General features: G+C 32.0%; 2 protein-coding genes across 3 annotated transcripts; both read left to right on the top strand.

The window, feature by feature from the left end:
- The first annotated feature begins 394 nt into the window (after positions 1-394).
- Positions 395-9,009, top strand: LOC123004401 (DNA-directed RNA polymerase, mitochondrial). Its single transcript, XM_044397652.1, has 7 exons — positions 395-625; positions 676-777; positions 827-3,021; positions 5,996-6,939; positions 8,481-8,652; positions 8,704-8,795; positions 8,845-9,009. Exons 1-7 carry the CDS (start codon positions 484-486, stop codon positions 8,972-8,974), a joined length of 3,777 nt encoding a protein of 1,258 aa, XP_044253587.1. The 5' UTR covers positions 395-483; the 3' UTR covers positions 8,975-9,009.
- Positions 9,010-11,433: 2,424 nt separating this feature from the next.
- On the top strand, positions 11,434-19,866 carry LOC123004403 (sialin-like). 2 transcript variants are annotated; one of them, XM_044397655.1, is made up of 8 exons: positions 11,434-11,537; positions 14,151-14,254; positions 14,302-14,510; positions 14,556-14,792; positions 16,271-16,576; positions 16,625-16,904; positions 19,305-19,546; positions 19,597-19,866. In XM_044397655.1, exons 2-8 carry the CDS (start codon positions 14,233-14,235, stop codon positions 19,807-19,809), a joined length of 1,509 nt encoding a protein of 502 aa, XP_044253590.1. In that variant the 5' UTR covers positions 11,434-11,537; positions 14,151-14,232; the 3' UTR covers positions 19,810-19,866. The 2 variants fall into 2 exon arrangements, with proteins under 2 accessions (XP_044253590.1, XP_044253591.1); XM_044397656.1 differs by lacking the exon at positions 11,434-11,537 and adding an exon at positions 11,853-11,872.
- The last annotated feature ends 1,159 nt before the right edge of the window (positions 19,867-21,025 follow it).

Genomic DNA, 21,025 nt, shown 5'->3' with positions numbered 1-21,025 from the left:
TAAGCTTTTGTTTTCTAAAAAAAAATAATTAGAGTTGTCACATTGGTGGATTAGTGTGTGCAATTCACGCAAAAACTGTATTTTTTGATGATTTGTTAAAACTGATCGGAGCGTGCAATTATTAAAACCATGCTTTATTTTTTGTTTTTTGGCCATCTATACACCAGTAGTAAGAAGTTCAAAGTTTGTTACAGTTTATTGTAAGAGCGCAAAAAATGTAACATAAATACTTTTTTTAGGTTTTATTACGTTATATGTGCCACTAAATTTAATTACAAAACATGTTTTGTATTTTTTTAACATTTTCATGCTTGTTTCTTTGAATTTGACAATTTTTAGATTTTAATTGCGTCCTCTTCTGAGTAACTTCGGTACTAAACTTATGTAATTGTGATGGCTGTGGTTGAGTGCACGTGAATGTCAAATATTACCGTTTTTTACACTTTTTTACTAATTTTAACATGAAATAACGATTCCTCGAATATGTATCGGTTATTTAACACCCGAATTTCGTCTTTGCGGAAGTTGCCAAGTTTGTCATCCAGTTTTAACAGCGAAAATGTAAATTTTAAGGTTAGGGACCAGGGCGGCCTTCTCAAGACCCAACTAAATAATTACTGTATTGGTAAGTATTACGTGAAAAAGGGTACCATTTACGAAAAAATACCGTTACAGCATGTGCCCGTAACCAGTCCACTAGCACTAACCCCAATTTAGTACTAAAAAAGATCCGCAAAAGATCAAAATCAAAGAAATCCTATTATGACCTACTAGTCGGTAAGTTGTGTCAAAAATCGTGAAACGTGTCTTAACCCTAGTATTACAGTAACCGAGTCAAACGCAAAACAACAAAAAACTTGCATCAAGAAATTAACCTGGAACGACCTCAAACTCCTCGCTTCAACAAATCTAAACCTCAGTGAACTCCACAAACTCAAAGACTTGACCAAAGACAACCAGCACGTCCAGGAGCACACCTACAACAACTTGGCCGCGATTGACCCCATTTCCGCCGTAGAAACCGACATTCTCAACGCCAAGACCCAGGAAACGCGTCTTGTCACCATCACCGAAATCCCCCAAATCGAGCCCCAACTTCCCGTCGACGAAATCCTCGAAACAATCCCAAAAATCGACTCTTTACAACCCGAAATAATCGAGGAACCGCCAGAGATAAGCGAGGTCACTGACCCCGTCCCCAAAATGAATTTAAGCAAAAAAGCGCGATATGAAATCTCGGTCAAAACCCTGGGGTCGTATTTAGAGATGTGCGCCAGTTTGCAAACCCCGACACGGGGCCTAAACGCGCTCATCTTCCACAACCAGCGCGCGACAAGAGGGAAAGATTTGACGTTTTCTACCATGAAAAGTATCAAGGTTTACAATGCTCTACTGAAGGGGTTTGCCACCAAGGGCGAAACGTCGCGACTCGAAGAGGTGATTGCGATGATACGGAAGGAGAATGTCAAGTTTGACATGCAGAGTTACATTGCGATTCTTGAGTGTTACGGAAGGGCGAATTTTCACGACCATTATTTGAAACAGATTCGGATTTATGCCAAAGAGGCCATTTCAGGGGGCTTCACCTTCGATCGGATGCTCAACGAGGGGATTTTCCTCAACGATGAGCGAGAAATAGTCTTGGCAACAATGCAAAAATTCGACCCTAGTTATACCCCAAAATACACCGAACCAGTGGTTCAGTACAAAAACGAACTGGTCAATAGTTTGAACCACTCTAGTCAATTACTCCCGCCCCAAGAAACACAACCCAAAAGTGGGCTTTTTTGCGGTTTTATGAAATCAGCTGTTGAGAAACAATTAGAGTTGGAGAAAACCGGTCATTTGGTCGTTAAAAGTATCGAAAATCGGGGTAAAGTCTCCGAGGAGGTGCTCAAATACCGCGAAATAATGAACCAACAAATCAGGGTTTGGGAGGAGACGGCTGCGAAGGCTTTCAGTCGCGATTTGAGTGCGTTAGCTGCACAAAAAAGCCCCCTTAACCACGAAATCTACCTGAGGAGTATCCCCCTTAGGGACTTTGTCACAATCCTTGTCAACGAAGCGAAACAAATCGCTGAGGGTTCAGAGACTTATAGTCCAACAGTGAACCAGTTGTACCGCGATTTGGGGAATAAAGTCTATGCGAGGTACAAAATTTTGCGTAAACAAAAGACAGGTGTCTTGGATAAGGTCACCTCAATTCATTCGAGGTATTGCGAGGCTTATGCAAACCAACACGAGATTCTTGATGTTTTACCGGGGAAAATGCATTGTGTGAATCCCCGACAGCAATGGCAATGGTTCGAGTACAGTTTGAAAGACAAGGGGGCGACTCTGACTATGGATCATCGCGGTTGGTCCCCATCAACGCTCCAAACCATCGGGAAATTCCTCTATAAAATCGTAATGCACGATTTGAAAGTCGATGTTAACGCCATGAAGGCCAACGTCAAGAATCGGAACCACCATCCGGCTTTTTATACCGTGTTCCGGACTCAGGGCCGGATTTTGAAGGAGGAGGTGAAGCCGCATCCGGTTTTGTCCCGGTTATTCCGGGCATCGATGCCGGAAACGTTGACTTTTCCGGCGAATGAACTCCCGATGTTTTGTCCACCCGTTCCATGGACTTGTGTCGATAACGGGGGGTATTTGGTAATGCCGTGCGATGTTGTCAGATTGCCCCCACAAGCCGTGTGTCAGAAACAGCGGTTGTATCAAAGTGAGCTTCAGCAGTTGTATCCGCCTTTGGATGCACTGAATCAGTTGGCAGCAGTGGCGTGGAAGGTTAATACCGATATTTTGGATGTCATTTTGGAGGTTTTTAATAAGGGAGGATCGGCGAAATTGGATGTTCCTGAACCGCCGACTGCGCTAGCGAAGCCTCAGTCTGTCACGAATGATATGGACAAGGCAGAGAAATTCAAATTGTTTAGACAGAAGTTGCAGTATAGGAGGAAGAAGGCTGAGATGTATTCGTTGTGGTGCGATTGTTTGTATCGCTTATCACTGGCCAATCACGTTAGTATTGATAAAATTTAATAAATTTCCGATCAAAGTGATCTGTCACTTGAAATTAAGTTTGCAACACTGAATTATTGATATCAGACGATGAAATGAATGAATATTAATTCTATTAAAACAATTTTCAAAACCTTTAATATGAGAATTTTTGGTTCTTGACTTTTCACTGAAAATACCGAATTTTTTCTGTAATTAAAACATGCCTTCATTAAAAAAAGTTAACAGTGCTTTGATAAATATTTTGCATGTCTTTGATTAACTTATTTATTCACTTATCAATCAATTTACTGTATAGCAGGCTTTAACGTCAAATTTGATGTTTCAAAGTCTCCAAAACGTCAAAATGACGTCTGTCTAAGAGCTGTTTCACACTTTTCATGTACAGTGACCAACTTTAGAATATTCAAAATAAGGACATTAATAAAAATAATTATAAGATATGTTACAACACATGTAGTAATTTTATTCCAAAACACAAAATATAAAACAAAATAGGTCTTGTGTAAGTATACAAAAATTTAAATAAAATAAGAATATAGGATGGAAAATGTTGATATGGAAAACAAAAAAGAACAATTATTTGATCATTTTTAACTTGAAAGACACTTAAATGATTGACATCTTTCAAATAGGCTTTATTTTTGTGAAGACAAAATGTCAATTGGAAAATGATCATTTCTAATTGTATTAAAACAACTTCAAAAACATTTATGTCAATTTCTGGCTCTTGACCTTTCACTGAAAACTCCGAATTTTTTTATATAATTTTTAACTTACGTTCATTAAAAAAATTGCATGTTTTTGATTAATTCATTTATCCACTTGACAATAAATGTTTGACACTTTCTAAAAAATTACTGTAAAGCAGGCTTTAACGTCAAATTTTATGTTTCAAAGGCTCCAAAACGTCAAAATGACGTCTGTCTAAGGGCCGTTTCACACTTTTAATGTAAAGTAACCAACTTTAGCAAATTCGAAATCAGGACATTACTAAAAATAATTATACTAATTTTATTCCAAAACATAAATTAAGTAAGTAGGTATACAAGGTGTGTCAGAACTCGCACCCCAGAGAAATATTTCAAGTAAGATAAAAGATATAATCCATTTCATTTAAATTGGCATAACAGTAGGCCATGATTGTGTAAACTGCGCTTTAAATATGAAAAAAGCTTTACATATTAAGGAACTAAATTTGTCACTAAAAAAACTGAGGTTAAGATAGTTAAAATTTTATTTTTCAAGAACTCTCTTTCAAAGGTTTTCAGAGAGAGTTTTTCTCCATAAAAAGTTTCATCCCTTTGTAGGTGTAGTTTTGACACCAAAAACATACACTATTTGCTTTGTAGAAAATACAGAATTTCGTTGATAATAAGTGGCTTCCAGGAATTTTAAAAGACGTTTTATTCACACCGGAGATGAAACACAATTTATTTTCCGTGAAAGTTGCAGCCAAAAGGGGTTTGGATTTTGTCATTAAAAATGTAGGACAAAATTGTAAATTTTTAAACAATGGTAAAGTTGTTGTGATCGGAGTGGAAAAAGGAAATCTGTACAAAATGAAGCTTCGCGTACTGAAGCCTGAAAAATCTTGTTTTGCCGTGGATAAAATAATTTGGCTTAATTCAAATTGGTATACTTGATTCCATTAACATAAAATGCCTAAAACAGGAACAAAAAGAAATTGATTATGTTTTCAAACATACCTTAGCGTGTACTTTAAATCTGGGGTTCTGAAGAGAACTACTTTTAATTATAATTTGAAAAAATAGTAGGAATAACGAACAACCAACGAAAACAGTGAAAAAACGAATACAAATGTCAGTCATGTCAGTTAAATAAACCATGTAGGTGATCAAAGAAAAACAAAAACCCTGTTATATCAGGGACATGCACAGGGCTACAAACTTAAATACGAAATTCCATAGCCACCTATTATGCCAATTTCAATGAAATATACTTTACCAAGAACATGGAAAAAGTTCTATCTGTCAAATAATTTTGACATTTATTCTTACCTTACATTTTTCTCTGGGGTGCGAGTTCTGGCGCACCCCTGTATAAAAATTTAAATATACTATTACATAATAAGAACATAGGATGTTATTTAAACGGAAAACAAAAAAGAAGAATTTTTCAACACTTTTTAACTTGAAAGACCCTTTTAAATGATTGACATCTTTCAAATAAGCTTTAATTTTGATAAGTTGGTATATGACAAAATGTCAATTGGAAAATAAATCATTTCTAATTGTATTAAAATAACTTTAAAAATTTTAATATGCCATTTTCTTGCTTTTTCACTAAAATCTCCGAATTTTTTATGCAATAAAAACTTCACTAAAAAAATTGCATGTTTTTGATTAATTCATTAATAAAATTTTTGACACTTTCTGAAAATTTACTGTATTTAACTTTAACGTCAAATTTGGCGTTTCAAAACCTTCAAAACGTGAAAATGACGTCTGTCTAAGGGCCGTTTCACACTTTTAATGTAAGGTGAGCAACCTTAGAAAAATAACAGTTAATTAATAATTTTATTCCAAAACACAAAATAATAAGTAAAATAGGTCTTGTATAAAAATTTAAATATAACAAGAATATAGGGTCCAAAGTATTGATATGGAAAACAAAAAAGAACAATTTTTTAACTTTTAAAAATAATTGACATCTTCCAAATAGGCTTTGTTTTTGTCAAAAATGTCAACTGGAAAATAAATTATTTCTAATTGTATTAAAAAAACAACTTTAAAAACTTTGCCACTTTTTGGCTCACGATCTTTCGTTGAAATCACCAAATTTTTTTGTCATTAAAAAAACTTAACTTTTAATTCACTTATCTACTTGCACCAAATTTTTGAAAATTTACTGTAAAGCAGCCTTTAACGTTTTGAAACGTCAAATTTCACGTATCTAAAGTCAAAATGACGTGAGTATCACTGTCAATGTCAATTTTTACTTTGTTTTTCAGTTCCGGTCTGATATATTTTGGTTACCGCACAACATGGACTTCCGGGGGCGCGTGTACCCCGTGCCCCCCCATTTGAACCACCTGGGCTCAGACTTGGCCCGCTCCATGCTAGTTTTCGCCGAATCTCGTCCTTTGGGCCCCCAGGGTCTCAATTGGCTTAAATTGCACTTAATCAACCTCACCGGTTTGAAAAAACGCGACTCGATAACCGATCGCTTGGCATACGTTGAGACAATCATGGCGGACATCCTCGATTCGGCTGATAACCCCCTTAGTGGCCGCCAATGGTGGGCCGAATCCGAGGAGCCTTGGCAAACCCTAGCCTGCTGTATCGAAATCGCCAAAGCTATAAGATCGGGGAATCCCGAGAAATACCGATCACACTTCCCGGTGCATCAAGACGGCAGTTGCAACGGTTTACAGCATTACGCCGCATTGGGGAGGGACAGTGCAGGGGCGTATAGTGTGAATTTGTGCCCCTCAGAGGTGCCCCAGGATGTGTACAGTGCTGTGGTGACGTTAGTGGAGCAGCAGAGGATGGAGGATGCGGCGAATGGGGTTGAAGTGGCGAAGGCGCTTCAAGGGTTTGTCAAACGTAAAGTGATCAAACAGACGATCATGACGACGGTTTATGGGGTTACCAAGTTTGGGGCGAGGTTACAAATCGCGAGACAATTGAAGGATATTGATGAGTTCCCGAAAGATTTAGTCTGGGCGGCGTCTTCGTACCTAACTGGTCGTACTTTCGACTCATTGAGGTCGATGTTTACGTCGACGAGGGAAATTCAAGACTGGTTCACCGACTGTGCCCGATTGATTTCCATGAGTGGGCAACATGTCGAATGGGTGACGCCCATGGGGCTGCCCATTGTGCAACCATACATTAGGTACAAGAATTTAGGCACATCTTTGGTCTACAAGCCGTTCCATATGGACGAGTTTGAGTAAGTTTCGTGTGTAAATTTATTTAGGGAACAGTATATTATTTAAACAAGTATTTTTGATCAGTAAAAATAATAAATGCACAGTAAAAATTATAAATGCACAGTAAAAATAATATATGCACAGTAACAATAATATGTGCACAGTAAAATAATAAATGCACAGTAAAAATAATAAATGCTGAGTAAAATAATAAATGCGCAGTAGAAATAAAAAATGTCCAGTAAACATAATAAATATAACATAATAATAAATGCTCAGTAAAAATAATAAATGCACAGTAAAATAATAAATGCGCAGTAAATATAATAAATGCGCGGTAGAAATAATAAATGCACAGTAAAAATAATAAATGCTGAGTAAAATAATAAATGCGCAGTAGAAATAAAAAATGTCCAGTAAAAGTAATAAATACACAGTAGAAATAATAAATGCTCAGTAAAAATAATAATTGCACAGTAAAAATAATAAATGCACAGTAAAAATAATAAATACACAGTAAAGTAATAAATGCACAGTAAAATAATAAATGCGCAGTAAATATAATAAATGCGCGGTAGAAATAATAAATGCACAGTAAAAATAATAAATGCTGAGTAAAATAATAAATGCGCAGTAGAAATAAAAAATTCCAGTAAAAATAATAAATACACAATAAAAATAATAAATTTTTTAAATAAGAAAAAAACAAGCTTTTTAAAAATGACAGCCATATCTATGATTCCCATTTAGAAAAATACAAGTTTATTTTTTACGGCTAAACAAACAACTGAAAAAAATTGTTAACTATATTATTAAATTCTACGTAAAAAAGTGCCTGTAAAATGGCTTTATCTCAAATCTGTGTCTTCTATAATAACGAAGATATGAATTTTTTTAGATTTCGCTAAAATGTGAATTTTTGTCTATAAGTCTAAAACAAAAAACGATAGCGGGATGCGGTTTAAAGCAATATTATTTCCTCAAAAAATGAGCCCCAGAATGTATTACTCGTTTTTGGCTAAACCTCTTAGTTTTGGAGATTCCCTATTCGGACATCCAAATTGCAGTACCCTGTACAATGAATGAATGTTTATCAAAACTAATTAATTTAATATTCACACATTTCCAAACGAAATGTTTTCGAGCTAAATCGGAATATCGCAAAGCGTTCAAAAACAAAATTGTGGTATCAGGAGCACAGCAGTGCAAAGACTGATTACCATTTGTGCACAGTTTCCAGCCTGTGCTAAAATCATTCATGCGCAGGGGCTCTTGCTAATACATATACCACCCTCCAATAATAATAAATATTCAGTAATATAAAAATAAGTACCAACAATAAATAACATCTTTGCGCAGGGGCCAAACATTGTTATGTAACCAAGAATTAAAAATGCTTTAAATTTTTTGTTGTTTTAAATGTTTAGTATTATTTTTACAGTGCAAAATATATTATACTGATCATTTTTAATTCTTTACTTTGCAAAAATTAATTAAATACTGATCATTTATCATTTTATACTGATCAAAATTGAATTATTTACTGATCGCTTTATTACAGGAAACCAAATGTGATGAAACAGAAAAACGCCTTTCCTCCGAATTTCATACATTCGCTTGATTCTAGTCACATGATGCTCACATCGCTGTTTTGCGAGAGAGCTGGGATTACGTTCGTTTCAGTTCATGATTGTTATTGGACGCATCCTTCAACTGTAGATATTATGAATAAAGTGAGAAATTTCATTTCACTTGATTGAAAAAATACATTTTTTTTTTTTTAGATATGTCGGGAACAATTTGTCGCACTTCATTCATTGCCAATTTTAGAAAATCTCTCCTTGTTTTTGACTGAAAAGTACAGTTTTGGAAAAGAGTAAGTAAGTGGAGAGGTTTTTGTACAATTTTCTTATTATTTGTTTCAGCGACCTTATCGGGGATGGATCTGTATCAGATTTGACTAAAACGAAACTGAATAAGGTGCTGAGGAAGTTACCAAAAACAGGCGATTTTGATATAACACAAGTTTTAAATTCGGTGTATTTCTTTAGTTGACTTTTAAGTTAATAAAGTGATTTTGTTACTTAGCATTCTTTTATTTCCTTAAATGACTTCTATCCGCAAACGTCACAGAAGTGACCACTTTTATGACTAAATGTTACAAGTAAAAGTGATACGGAGTAAAATTCTATTTTTTACTTTTAACATTTACCAATGTTGTCTTTAGCAATTTCTGGAGAGGTACATTGTAGATAATTAGCATTCGACATTTTGCACTACCAACTGCACTAGTTAAATTAATAAATACTTAAAAATTCTCAACACAAATCGCGAAACTGACCCGGACATTTGTTATGATTTCATTATTTGTAAATAATTATTTTGTTCATTTACTTGCTAATTATAGTGTTTCGATTTCAAAACGTTTGTAAATAAAACAATTTAGCAGAATTTAAAAAAAAATAAAATAAACGTTCAGCTTTGCCAAGTAAACTACAACTTTTACTTCCAATAATATAATTCTATCAATTTATTATTTGAAATTATATAAAGAGCGTCAATTTAATACAGTGAAGTTTATCTTGAAATGAAATATAAAAGGATGAAATCTAAAAAAGGTACAAAACATCATTTTTTCTGTAGAATAGATCATAATATAAATAAATTAGAGTGGGTGAAGTCCTTCAGATGGCAATCCTGATTTTTAACATCAAATGTCAGCGGAAACTTTGACAAGTTTGCGTTTTATTCCTTTTGAGTGAAATAATGTTCACTTTAAAGCAGAATTTTTTTTGTTACTGTATGTACAAAAAACGAAAACGGTGAATGGTCATTTTCAGATTCCCAGCCAAAGTGTTGCCAACTGTAGAATTTAATCGACTCTATTTTTTTTTGATCGCACGGTAGATAGAAACGTAAATAAAAGAGAAAGAAGTACATTGATTTTTTTTAAGTAAAAATATTTTATTTACAAAATGGAAATATAAACAATTTAAACTAAAGTATATTTTAAAATAATGATAATAATAATAGATAAAGTTTTTTTATATAAAGCCGGTAGAAAAATTACTAAATTGAAAGCCTTGAAAAACTTTTTTCGTTAAATTTTTTTCTCCTTGACGCAAAAGATAAGAATTGTTGTTTTAACAACTGCCATTTCGTCACACTTACAATTTGTTAATATTGAATTTTTTTATGTTTTTAACAAGACTATTAACGAACTCGTTTAGTGTATTTTTGGTTTATAATGTTGGTGACAATACCGTTAGAATTAAATTTCTTTCAAACTCATCAATGAAAAATCTTAAGAATCCATTTCTAGATTACGCACAGTAAGAAATGTCAGTCTGTATCATGAATAACACTGTTTTAGCTTATAAATTAAAAAATTTGCCTTTTTTTCATTAATAAAAAGCGCAAAATAGGAAAATTTCAAACTGAATTTCAAACTAAATTGTTACAATAATGAAAAATGTTAGTTCGAATTGAATTTTCCAATGCTTCAGTGTGACCAACCGATGATACATTAACTAAATTAAAAAATCTTCCTCTTTTTTTAAAAAAAAACGCGCAAAATAGAAAAAACATTTAAAACACTCGAAACAGAAGACCATTTCGGAATTCCAACCCCTTACTCGAATAAATGCCTGTAATAACTCGTGTTTTAATTTACTTTTCTAAAAAAAACAATTTAGTACGATAAAATTAAAAAAAACAATAAAATGCAGAAAATACTCATTTTTCTACTCCAAAAAACTTACTTTCTATTCAAAATACGTACAAAAACAATGTTTTTATTGTTTTATAGACACTACTTTTATTGTATTTTTTCATTTATTCTGACATTGCATTCAATCTGGTTACTAATCATGCTATTTGTTACTACACGATTGGAGAATTTACAACTTATTGTTCCAATTATTTCTAATTATTGTTAGCAAATTTTGAAATTGAATAATTTAGTGAATGAATAATTACAAATGCCACAATGATGATTTGCTCCGAAAAGTAATCGTTCCAAATTCTGGACTGTTCGATAACAGAAAGGTGTGCAGGAATGTTTGAATTATTTTAATGACTTTCGCTTTTCTATTGTGGAAAATTCCACGCCCACCAATTAGATTATAAAAAAAATGCGCAAAATAAAAATTATCGATCGGTGGGATTACGAATCGTGAAAATTATGCCCCCTGCACAATTATTGCCAATAAAATGATAAGAAAATTTATGAATAGTCAAAAAATGGATTGAAGGGCAACACTACGCATTCCATTTTCATCGACAATTGTTTCATTTTTTGTTTGGTTTATTTTTTAATGACACGCATTAAAAATAATTTATTTACAATTTCAGACAAAGATGACGTGCATTTAAATGCAAATCCTGTTATAATTCTTCTACCAACAACGAAGATAAGACCATCGGAATCAACAATAAAATAAAATTACTTGCATGTGCTTCCTATTATTTTTATCGGTGGGTTGTAGAGGTGGTATAGCTACTAACGGTAAGTACTTCACTCAGTTTTCGCGACTGTGAAAGTTGAATTTGTGTGCGAAACAAAAATCATCCAGAAAGATCCGCGACGGTTTACATTATTCAAACATTGGGATTAGAGGTGAGCGAGCGATTTTTTTCTACCAAAAAACGGACAAAAACACAAATAAAAAGTAAAACCCAATATTTCGCTATCTCTACCATAAAACAGTCGTTTGTGATTTATGCAAAGTTTTGCCGCATGTTTTGAGGATGTCGTTCAATAATTACGGCAATTACGAGTCATTTTTAATGACACAAAACCTTGATTTTTCGCAATTTCAGACGTGACAAATTTGAATTCTGTCCTAATTTCGCCAAGACCAATATTTAGAAAAACAATTACAGCTTCGGTTACGCAAACAACAAGCAATTTCTCTAAATTATGCGCTCAAGATGACCATAACGGTCCAAAAGGTGAGTTATTTTCACAAAATCACTCGAATAAAACCCCTTTTATTAGGGTTGCTGTTTTAATTCAACGTAATTTTTAAAAAGAATAAATTTTCTCCGATAATTCCAAAAAGAATTCTAGTAATTCCAATAAAATTCCAGTAATTCTAGAAAAATTTTAGTAATTTACAAATAATTCTGGTAATTCAATTCCAGCAACTTTATTATTTCGTCACAATTCCATTCTTTTCCATTGTCTTTAGATTAATTTTAAATTAATTTCTGTAATTACAACCTAATTTTAACTTAATAATTCCAGTAATTCGAAAAAAAATTAATTTCAAAAAAAATTCAGTAATTTACAAATAATTCGGATAAGTAATTAAAAAAAATTCTACCGAAATTTTTCAGTAACTCTATTGATTAATAGTGGATATTGATTAATAATGGATTCATCGTAATTCCTATAGTTCTAAATTAATTCCAACATAATTTGCGTAATACCAACTTAATTTTCGTAATATCAAAATAATTTCTGTAATTCCAAATTAATTACGATACTTCTAAGATATTCAACGTAATTTTGTAATTTATAAGTAATTCCGGTAATTCAATTCCAGTAATTCAATTAATCAATCGTAATTCCATTGTTTTTAGATTAATTCAATTCCTATAATTCTAAATTAATTCCTGTAATTCCAAATTCCAATTCAAAAAAATTTCACCGAAACTCAATTTCAGCTAGAAAAATTTTAGTAATTTACAAATAATTCGGATAAGTAATTAAAAAAAAATCTACCGTAATTTTTCAGTAAATCTGGTGATTAATAGTAGATATGAAATAATAATGGATTCATCGTAATTCCATTGTTTTCGGATTAATTCCTGTACATAATTCTAAATAAATTCCAACATAATTTCCGTAATCGCAATTTAATTTTCACATCAAAATAATTTCTGTAATTCTAAATTAATTACTATATTTCTAAGATATTCAACTTGATTTGAAAAAAAAATTCTACAACTAATTCCATTTTCATACCATAAAACAGTCGGTTGTGATTTATGTAAAGTTTTGCCGCTTTGAATGAATGTTTTGAGGATGTCGTTAAGTAATTACGGCAATTACAGGGCATTTTTAATGACACAAAACCAGGGGCGGACTGGCCAGGGGTGCCGGAGTGCCACAGCACCCCGGGCCCTCCAGTCTTACGGGCCCCCAATTATGGTAAGCTTATTATGTAAAGAGCTTATTGAAATAATATCAATAATTTTAAATTTGTAAACAAACTTTCCACAATGCATAGAGCTAATCCATGAAGTGCTGAATTGCGTTTTTCGCAGAGGCTAAGTTTGAAGGAATTAAAAAATTGCCATCATAACAAATAAAACTATAATTTCAATAATTTTAGCTCAATTTTGTTTATAAGGTCTTACACGCATGTAAGAAAAATTCCACGTGAATTTATACAAATGATTCAAAAATTTGTGTCATAATTTTAATCACGAATACTCCTCTACAAATGACAATAGATAGCATAGTATTTATTAATCCAACTCATCAAGCAATAGAAAATACAGCTTTTATGATCATCAAGAAATAAACAAATGTTCCTTTGGATTGTATGAAATTGACATTAAATGTGACAGCATTGACAGCGATGTCATTCGTAGTGGATTGTTTCCAAGGTACGCAAATTCTAATTTTGCAGCGCGGTTTAGAATTTAGTTTAAACTGAAATAACTCGAGAACGATACATTTTGGCGATATAAAACTACCTTTTTTTGTAAAAAAAATGATTGGGCTTTTAATTTTTGATATCAAAAACAGAAATTAATAAGCCGAAAAGAAGTTATGATACAAAAACTGGGAGGACCTATTGCTACCGGAAATGTATAGCTTCTACAAGACTTCCGTTTACACCAAATCAAAGAGTGTCTTTTGTTGTAATTTTAATTAATTTTTTTTTAATTATTAGTGGGCATAAATAATGGAAAAATTTAAATATAAGTATAAATTTGGTGCACAGAAACAAAAAAAAAAACAAAAATTAAAAGCCGCTGAAGACGTTCATCTAAAAACTTTATTTTCGTTTATTAAACCACCATGATTTCAACTGACGTCCCAATCTCAATAGAGGAAACAAACTTCTTCAAAAAAAAAATTACTACATCAAGTGACAAGTAGTTTTTATACATATTTTTATTGTATTGTATATTGGGCCCTCATTTCAACTTAGCACCCCATATAAAAATTTGCCAGTCCGCCCCTGCACAAAACCTTGATTTTTCGCAATTTCAGACGTGACAAATTTGAATTCTGTCCTAATTTCGCCAAGACGTTACGCAAACAACAAGCAATTTCTCTAAATTATGCGCTCAAGATGACCATAACGTGTCCAAAAGGTGAGTTTTTTTTCACAAAATCACTAGAATAAAACCCCTTTTAATAGGGTTGCTTTCCACGCGATTTGTGATAGCTATAATGCTGTTCACGTCGTGTTTCACCACCTACATGATGCGAGTCAACATCTCGATCAATCTCATTGCTATGGTGGAGCCTAGCAATGCGAATTCCAGCGATTCCGAGCCGGAATGTGCCCGGATTAACCGCGAAAACTCCGGGAATCGCACGTATCAAGCCCTGACAGCACCACCGGATGTAAGTCCAAATCGTGAAAAAACGTCCAAAAACGCGAATTTTCAGTACGGGACTCGGTACGATTGGGACTCGAATGTCCAAAGTCTCATCTTAGGGTCGTATTTCTGGGGGTACACCATCACGTGCATCCCTGGCGGAGTCCTAGGGGAGAAATTCGGGCCGACGCGGACTGTGATGATTGCGACTTTGGCAAGCGGGTTTTTGACCCTTTTGGGGCCCTTGATGGCCTCCTGGAGTTACATTGCGTTGATTTTGTCGAGGTTTTTGACCGGACTTTGTGGGGTGAGTGCTACAAATTGACAAAATAGGGGCCCTATTTTTTTTTATTCATTTATTCTCTCTTTGTAGTTTTTTCTAATTTCAATTCAAAAAAAATTCCACCGAAATTCTAGTAATTCCATTTCAATTAATTCCTATAATTCCAACTTCATTTTCGTAATTCATAATAATTCCAAAAAATTCAATGTAATTTTTAAGAGAAATTATCTCCGATAATCACAATAAGAACTCCAGTAATTCCAGAAAAATTTCCGTAATTCAGAAATAATTTAAAATTTGAAATACTTTCAAGCAAAATCGATGAAAGTCCAAAAATTTGTACAACCAATTTCAGAATTTAATTTGGAAAAAATTGAACTAATTTCACTTCCAAAAAAAATCCACCGAAATTTCAGTAATTCCAATAATTTATTCCTATATAATTCCAACTTAATTTTCGTAATTCCAAAATAATTCCAATAGTTGTAAGAAATTCGTAATTATCAAAAGAAATTGTCTCCGAAAATTTCAAAGAAAAACCCAGTAATTTCAGAAAAATTCCCGTAATTCACAAATAATTCCAGTAATTCCAGACAATAATCCAAAGAAAATTTTTATAATTTTATTATCAAAATGAAAGAAATTTTTTAAATATTGCAATAATGTTTAGAAATATTTTTTTACATTACATACTTAATTAAATCAAAATTTTCTTTCGTGAAACTTAAAGTGTCAATAATACGCGAAATAAAAAATAAAACAACAGTACCTATATGAAATAGTTAACAAATAAACAAAAAAAAAGGAAACAAAAAATATTAGAAAAAAAAAACAGGTTTTTGAAATATTTTTGTTGTTGAATTTTTCGTTTATAATCATTCGAGGGGTCGTTAACTTGAAAATAATATGTACATACAACTAATTCCAATTCCAAAAAAAGTTAACCGTAATTGCAGTAATTCCTATAATTCCAAATTAATTCTTGTAATTCCAAATTATGATTAGAAATCTTCGATTATTTCAAAAAGAATTAGTAATTTTAGAAAAATTCTAATAATTCTAAAAAAATTCACCGAAATTCCAATCATTCCATTGTTTTCAGATTAATTCCTATAATTCCAACTTAATTTTCGTAATTCCAAAATAATTCCAATACATAGTTCTACGTAATTTTCAGAATTTTCAAAATTCTGGGGGGTATTTTGCAGACTATTTCCCGAACAAAATTTACAGAAACAATATTTTCATTATGAAAAATAAAAAAAAATGTATGTCAAAAAAAATTTACGTAAATCAAATATTTCAAATTTCTGAGATTCATCCAATCAGATTCGTGGTAATTTAGCACACGGGCAAATTATCGACAATTTGAATTTAAAAATTTGATTGGCTTAAATTTTATGAGGGAAATAGTCTCCGATAATTCCAAAAAGAATTCCAGTAATTCCACAAAAATTCCAGTAATTACAGACAATCCAAAGAAAATTTCGCTATTTTTTCAGGGGGTGGTTTACCCGTGTCTGCACTGTCTGGTCTCGCGGTGGGCCCCCCCGGAGGAGAAAGGCAAGTTTATAGGGGCCCTCTTGGGAGGCACTTTCGGCACTGTGGCAACATGGCCGCTTCTGGGGGCCATAATTGAGGGTTTGGGGTGGTCGTGGTCGTTTTTTATTAACGGGGGGTTGGTACTACTTTGGTGCATTTTGTGGATTATTTTGGTGGCCGATAGGCCTGAAGTGCATCCAAGAATTAGCGAAGACGAGAAAATTTACATAATGAAGAGTTTGGGCGATTCAGTAAAACCCACAAAAGTATTATTTGTAAAATGGCCGGCTTGGGGTACTAATAAAAATTTTCAGGGTTTGCCCCCTTATAAAAACATCTTTTTGTCGATTCCATTCTGGGCGTTGATTGTTTTACACTTTGGGAATCTGTGGGGGTTGTACTTTTTGATGACAGCAGGACCGAAATTTCTCTCAAGTGTTTTGGGGTTCAATTTGGGGCACACTGGGATTTTGGCAGCACTGCCCTATTTGGCACGACTGATTTTTGGGTTCATTTTTGGATTTATTGGGGATTTTATAAGACAGAGGAAAGTGTTATCGACTACTGTGGTCCGAAAAGGATTCATCCTATTTTGTAAGTAAAATCCCAGAAAAATAGCAATAATCGGAAAATTACAAAAACACCTCTTTCAAATTAATAGAAATAATGATTTTTTTTTACTTCACTAAAAATTTAAAAACATCGATAAAATTTTCTAAATCAGAATAAATGTAAAATTGTATAATTGTATAAATGACATATCAGTACGGAAAAGTACTACTTTACGGACGATGTCAAAAAAAATATAGTTTTTAGGTAGTGAATTTATTAATTCCGAGGGTGCGTTAACTTAAAAAAAAATGTGTACAACTAATTCCAATTACAAAAAATTCCACCAAAATTTTATTGGTTTTAGTGTAATTCCAATTAATTGGATAATTCCAATTTAATTATCGTAATTCCAAAATAATTCCAGTAATTTCAAATTAATCCATTGTTTTAAGAAATTCAACGTAAGTTTTAAAAGAATAAATTATTTCCGATAATTCTAAAAAGAATTCTACTAATTCCAAAAAAAACCCAGTAATTCTAGAAAAATTTTAGTAATTTACAAATAATTCTGGGAATTCAATTCCAGTAACTCTATTATTTCGTCGTAATTTCATTGTTTTTAGATTAATTCCAAGTCCAGTAATTAAAAAAAAAAATTAGTAATTTCAAAAAAAATCCAGTAATTTACAAATAATTCGGATAAGTAATTAAAAAAAATTCTACCGAAATTTTTCAGTAACTCTATTGATTAATAGTGGATATTGATTAATAATGGATTCATCGTAATTCCTATAGTTCTAAATTAATTCCAACATAATTTGCGTAATACCAACTTAATTTTCGTAATATCAAAATAATTTCTGTAATTCCAAATTAATTACGATACTTCTAAGATATTCAACGTAATTTTGTAATTTATAAGTAATTCCGGTAATTCAATTCCAGTAATTCAATTAATCAATCGTAATTCCATTGTTTTTAGATTAATTCAATTCCTATAATTCTAAATTAATTCCTGTAATTCCAAATTCCAATTCAAAAAAATTTCACCGAAACTCAATTTCAGCTAGAAAAATTTTAGTAATTTACAAATAATTCTGGTAATTTAATTCCAGCAACTTTATTATTTCGTCGCAATTCCATTGTTTTTAGATTAATTTGTATAATTTCAACCTAATTCCAACTTAATAATTCCAGTAACTTCAAAAAAAATTAATTTCAATAATTTACAAATAATTCAGATAAGTAATTAAATATTTCCCATACATAATTCTAAATAAATTCCAACATAATTTCCATAATCGCAATTTAATTTTCATAATATCAAAATAATTTTCGTAACATCAAAATAATTTCTGTAATTCCAAATTAATTACTATATTTCTAAGATATTCAACGTAATTTTGAAATTTACAAGTAATTCCGGTAATTCAATTCCAAATAATTCCAAGCAATTTTGATTAAGTTCCAAAAATTTGTACAACCAATTCCAGAACTTGATTTGAAAAACAATTCTACAACTAATTCCATTTTCACAAAAATTCAACCACAATTTCAGTCATTTCAAAAAATAATTCCTGTAGTTCCAAAATAATTCCAATACTTTTAAGAAATTCAACATCATTTTCAAAAGAGATTATCCCAGATAATTCCAAAAAGAACTCCAGTAATTCCAGAAAAATTCCAGTAATTCCAGATAAGCATCCAAAGAAAAAATTTCAAATACTTCCAAGCAATTTCTATTAGATTCCAAAAATTTGTACAATAAATTCCAACATAATTTCCGTAATTGCAATTTAATTTTCGTAATATCAAAATAATTTCTGTAATTCCAAATTAATTACGATATTTTATATTCAAATTTACAAGTAATTCCGGTAATTCAATTCTATTAATCCATCGTAATTCCGTTGTTTTCAGATTAAATTCTATAATTTCAAATTAATTCCTGTAATTCCAACTTAATTTTTGTAATTCTAAAATAATTCCTGTAATTTCAAATTGTTTCTGATAGTTCAGTGCAATACTCAAAAGAAATTCTGGAAAAAAATCCAGTAATTCAAGAAAAATTCCATTAATTCCCTATTATAGTGATTCCAGACAATCTAATAATAATTTTAATAATGCTATAAACTCCCAAATAATTCCAAGTAATTACGATTAAATTACAAAAATTTGTACAACTAATTCCAGAGTTAACGGCCCCTCGATTATTTCAAACATAATAAAATTTGTGTAAAATTTTCCTGCAAAAATCACATGTTTCGGGTACCGTTTTCAGGTTTCTTTTTTTTAGTACAATTTTAGTTTAATTATTAAAATTTGACTCAACTAGTACCTGGTAGAAAAGAACGACACTAGTTTTTCCCATTTGAGTGCATAGTTTGTCTCTCTTTACCCATGTACTTTTTTGTAAACACCACACAATTTTAAAAAAATTAGCACACATCATCCCTGGGGCGCTCCTCCTGGTGCTCAACCTGACCGGATGTGACGTCACTTGGTCCATAGTGCTCCTCACCCTCTCGCTGGGCTCGAACGGCGCTTCCACTTTAACTAATTTGCAAAATTCGCAAGATTTGGCCCCGAATTACGCCGGATCGTTGTATGGCATCGCCAACTGCATTGGGAGCACCACCGGGTTCATCTCGCCCATAATCGTGGGCCAAATCACAGCCCAAAACGTAAAATGACCAACCAAAAAAGCACAATTCTGATTTGTAAAAAATTCCAGAACGGCATGAACGAATGGCACGTTATTTTCTGCATCGGTGCTTTGGTTTACATCATTTGTGGTCTAGTCTTTTGCATTTTCGGAAGGGCCGAGATTCAGGCGTGGAATGCCCCCAAAGAAAGCCAAAAAGTCGGCATCCAAAATCCGGCCTTCGACAACACCAGCGAGATTACAGTCAAAGTGGGGGACGCCGATGAAAATACCAAAGTTTAAACTAATTTATTTTATCTGTTGTGACTGTATTTTAACTTTATAAAGATTTTTACACGACTGACGTTTTTTTAATTATCTAGTATTAAGTTAAATAGTGTCAACATGATTATTAGCCAAATTTTTCCCACAGCGATGATGCTCCATTATGTAACTCACCTTCAACTTGAATCAGAAAAAAGAGGAATTTGAAATTAAAAATTTCAAAATTGTGTTTGTTATGTAACACCATGACTTTGTTTTGTTAAATGAATTAATAAATATTTATGTTTAATTTAATTCGTTTTAGACGAAAATACTTCTCATTTATGAGTTTTATATGAATTAATGAAACAAATCGTAAAATTGCTTATTTTTCAATAAATATCTAAATGAATTTAAGAGAAAGATACAAAAAATTATTCTTCATTTTTTTTGACAAATTTTGTTTTATGAAAGCAGTTACAGTTAATTTTGTTTATTTTTAAGATTTTGTGTTATTTTCATTGGTTTTTAGCCTGTTTTTTTAGAAAGAGAACAACTTTTTGGCTGTTTTGGGTAATTTTTTGCTGCTTATATTTTAATAGAAATCTAAACGACTTCAATAGATTAAAGCCAAAATGCAAATTTTAGTTCAGATCATATTTTTCGAACTTTTTTTAAATTAAAACATGAAATAGCAGTATTTGACTGTAAATCTGTTTCTTGGATTTGGTGCATTTTTAACGAAAATTCTGTCTATTTTTTTAAATTTCATATTGTTTTCAAGCCCATTTATCAACACAAAATACTTTTTCGGCTTTTACGGCTTAACAGATTTTGTTGAATCGTTTCAAAGAAATCCAAAATTGGGCGCAATTGTTATTTTGGACAGTTTTATCTTATTATTATTGTTGAACGGAAAATTTTTTGAAATTTGAAATTTTGTTCAATTAATCGCGAAGATATGCTGAAATGCAATTGCAGTGATAACAAGACTTTATTCAGCTACTTTTTGAAATACATACACATAGGTGAATAAAAAGTATGGAACAAACCGTTTTTTGCTTAAACTATTTATTTTTTGGAAAAACTAATAAAGTATGTAGGTACTACAAAAATGTGATGTTTTCTCAAGAATTTTTTGAGTTCTACAAAAAAATATATTTTTTTAACTTAAATGGTAACCCACTATGAAACCATTTTTCTCATGAAGGTTATGATCTAAGGATTACAACATTACAAATATCTACTTTATATT

This window comes from Tribolium madens, unplaced genomic scaffold (assembly GCF_015345945.1).
Source record: "Tribolium madens isolate multiple individuals breed KSU strain unplaced genomic scaffold, Tmad_KSU_1.1 Scaffold_1;HRSCAF=32;Tcas5.2_LG8, whole genome shotgun sequence".
NCBI lineage: Eukaryota > Metazoa > Arthropoda > Insecta > Coleoptera > Tenebrionidae > Tribolium > Tribolium madens.
Note: the sequence above shows the minus strand (reverse complement) of the source record. Positions and strands in the feature narration are given on the sequence as shown.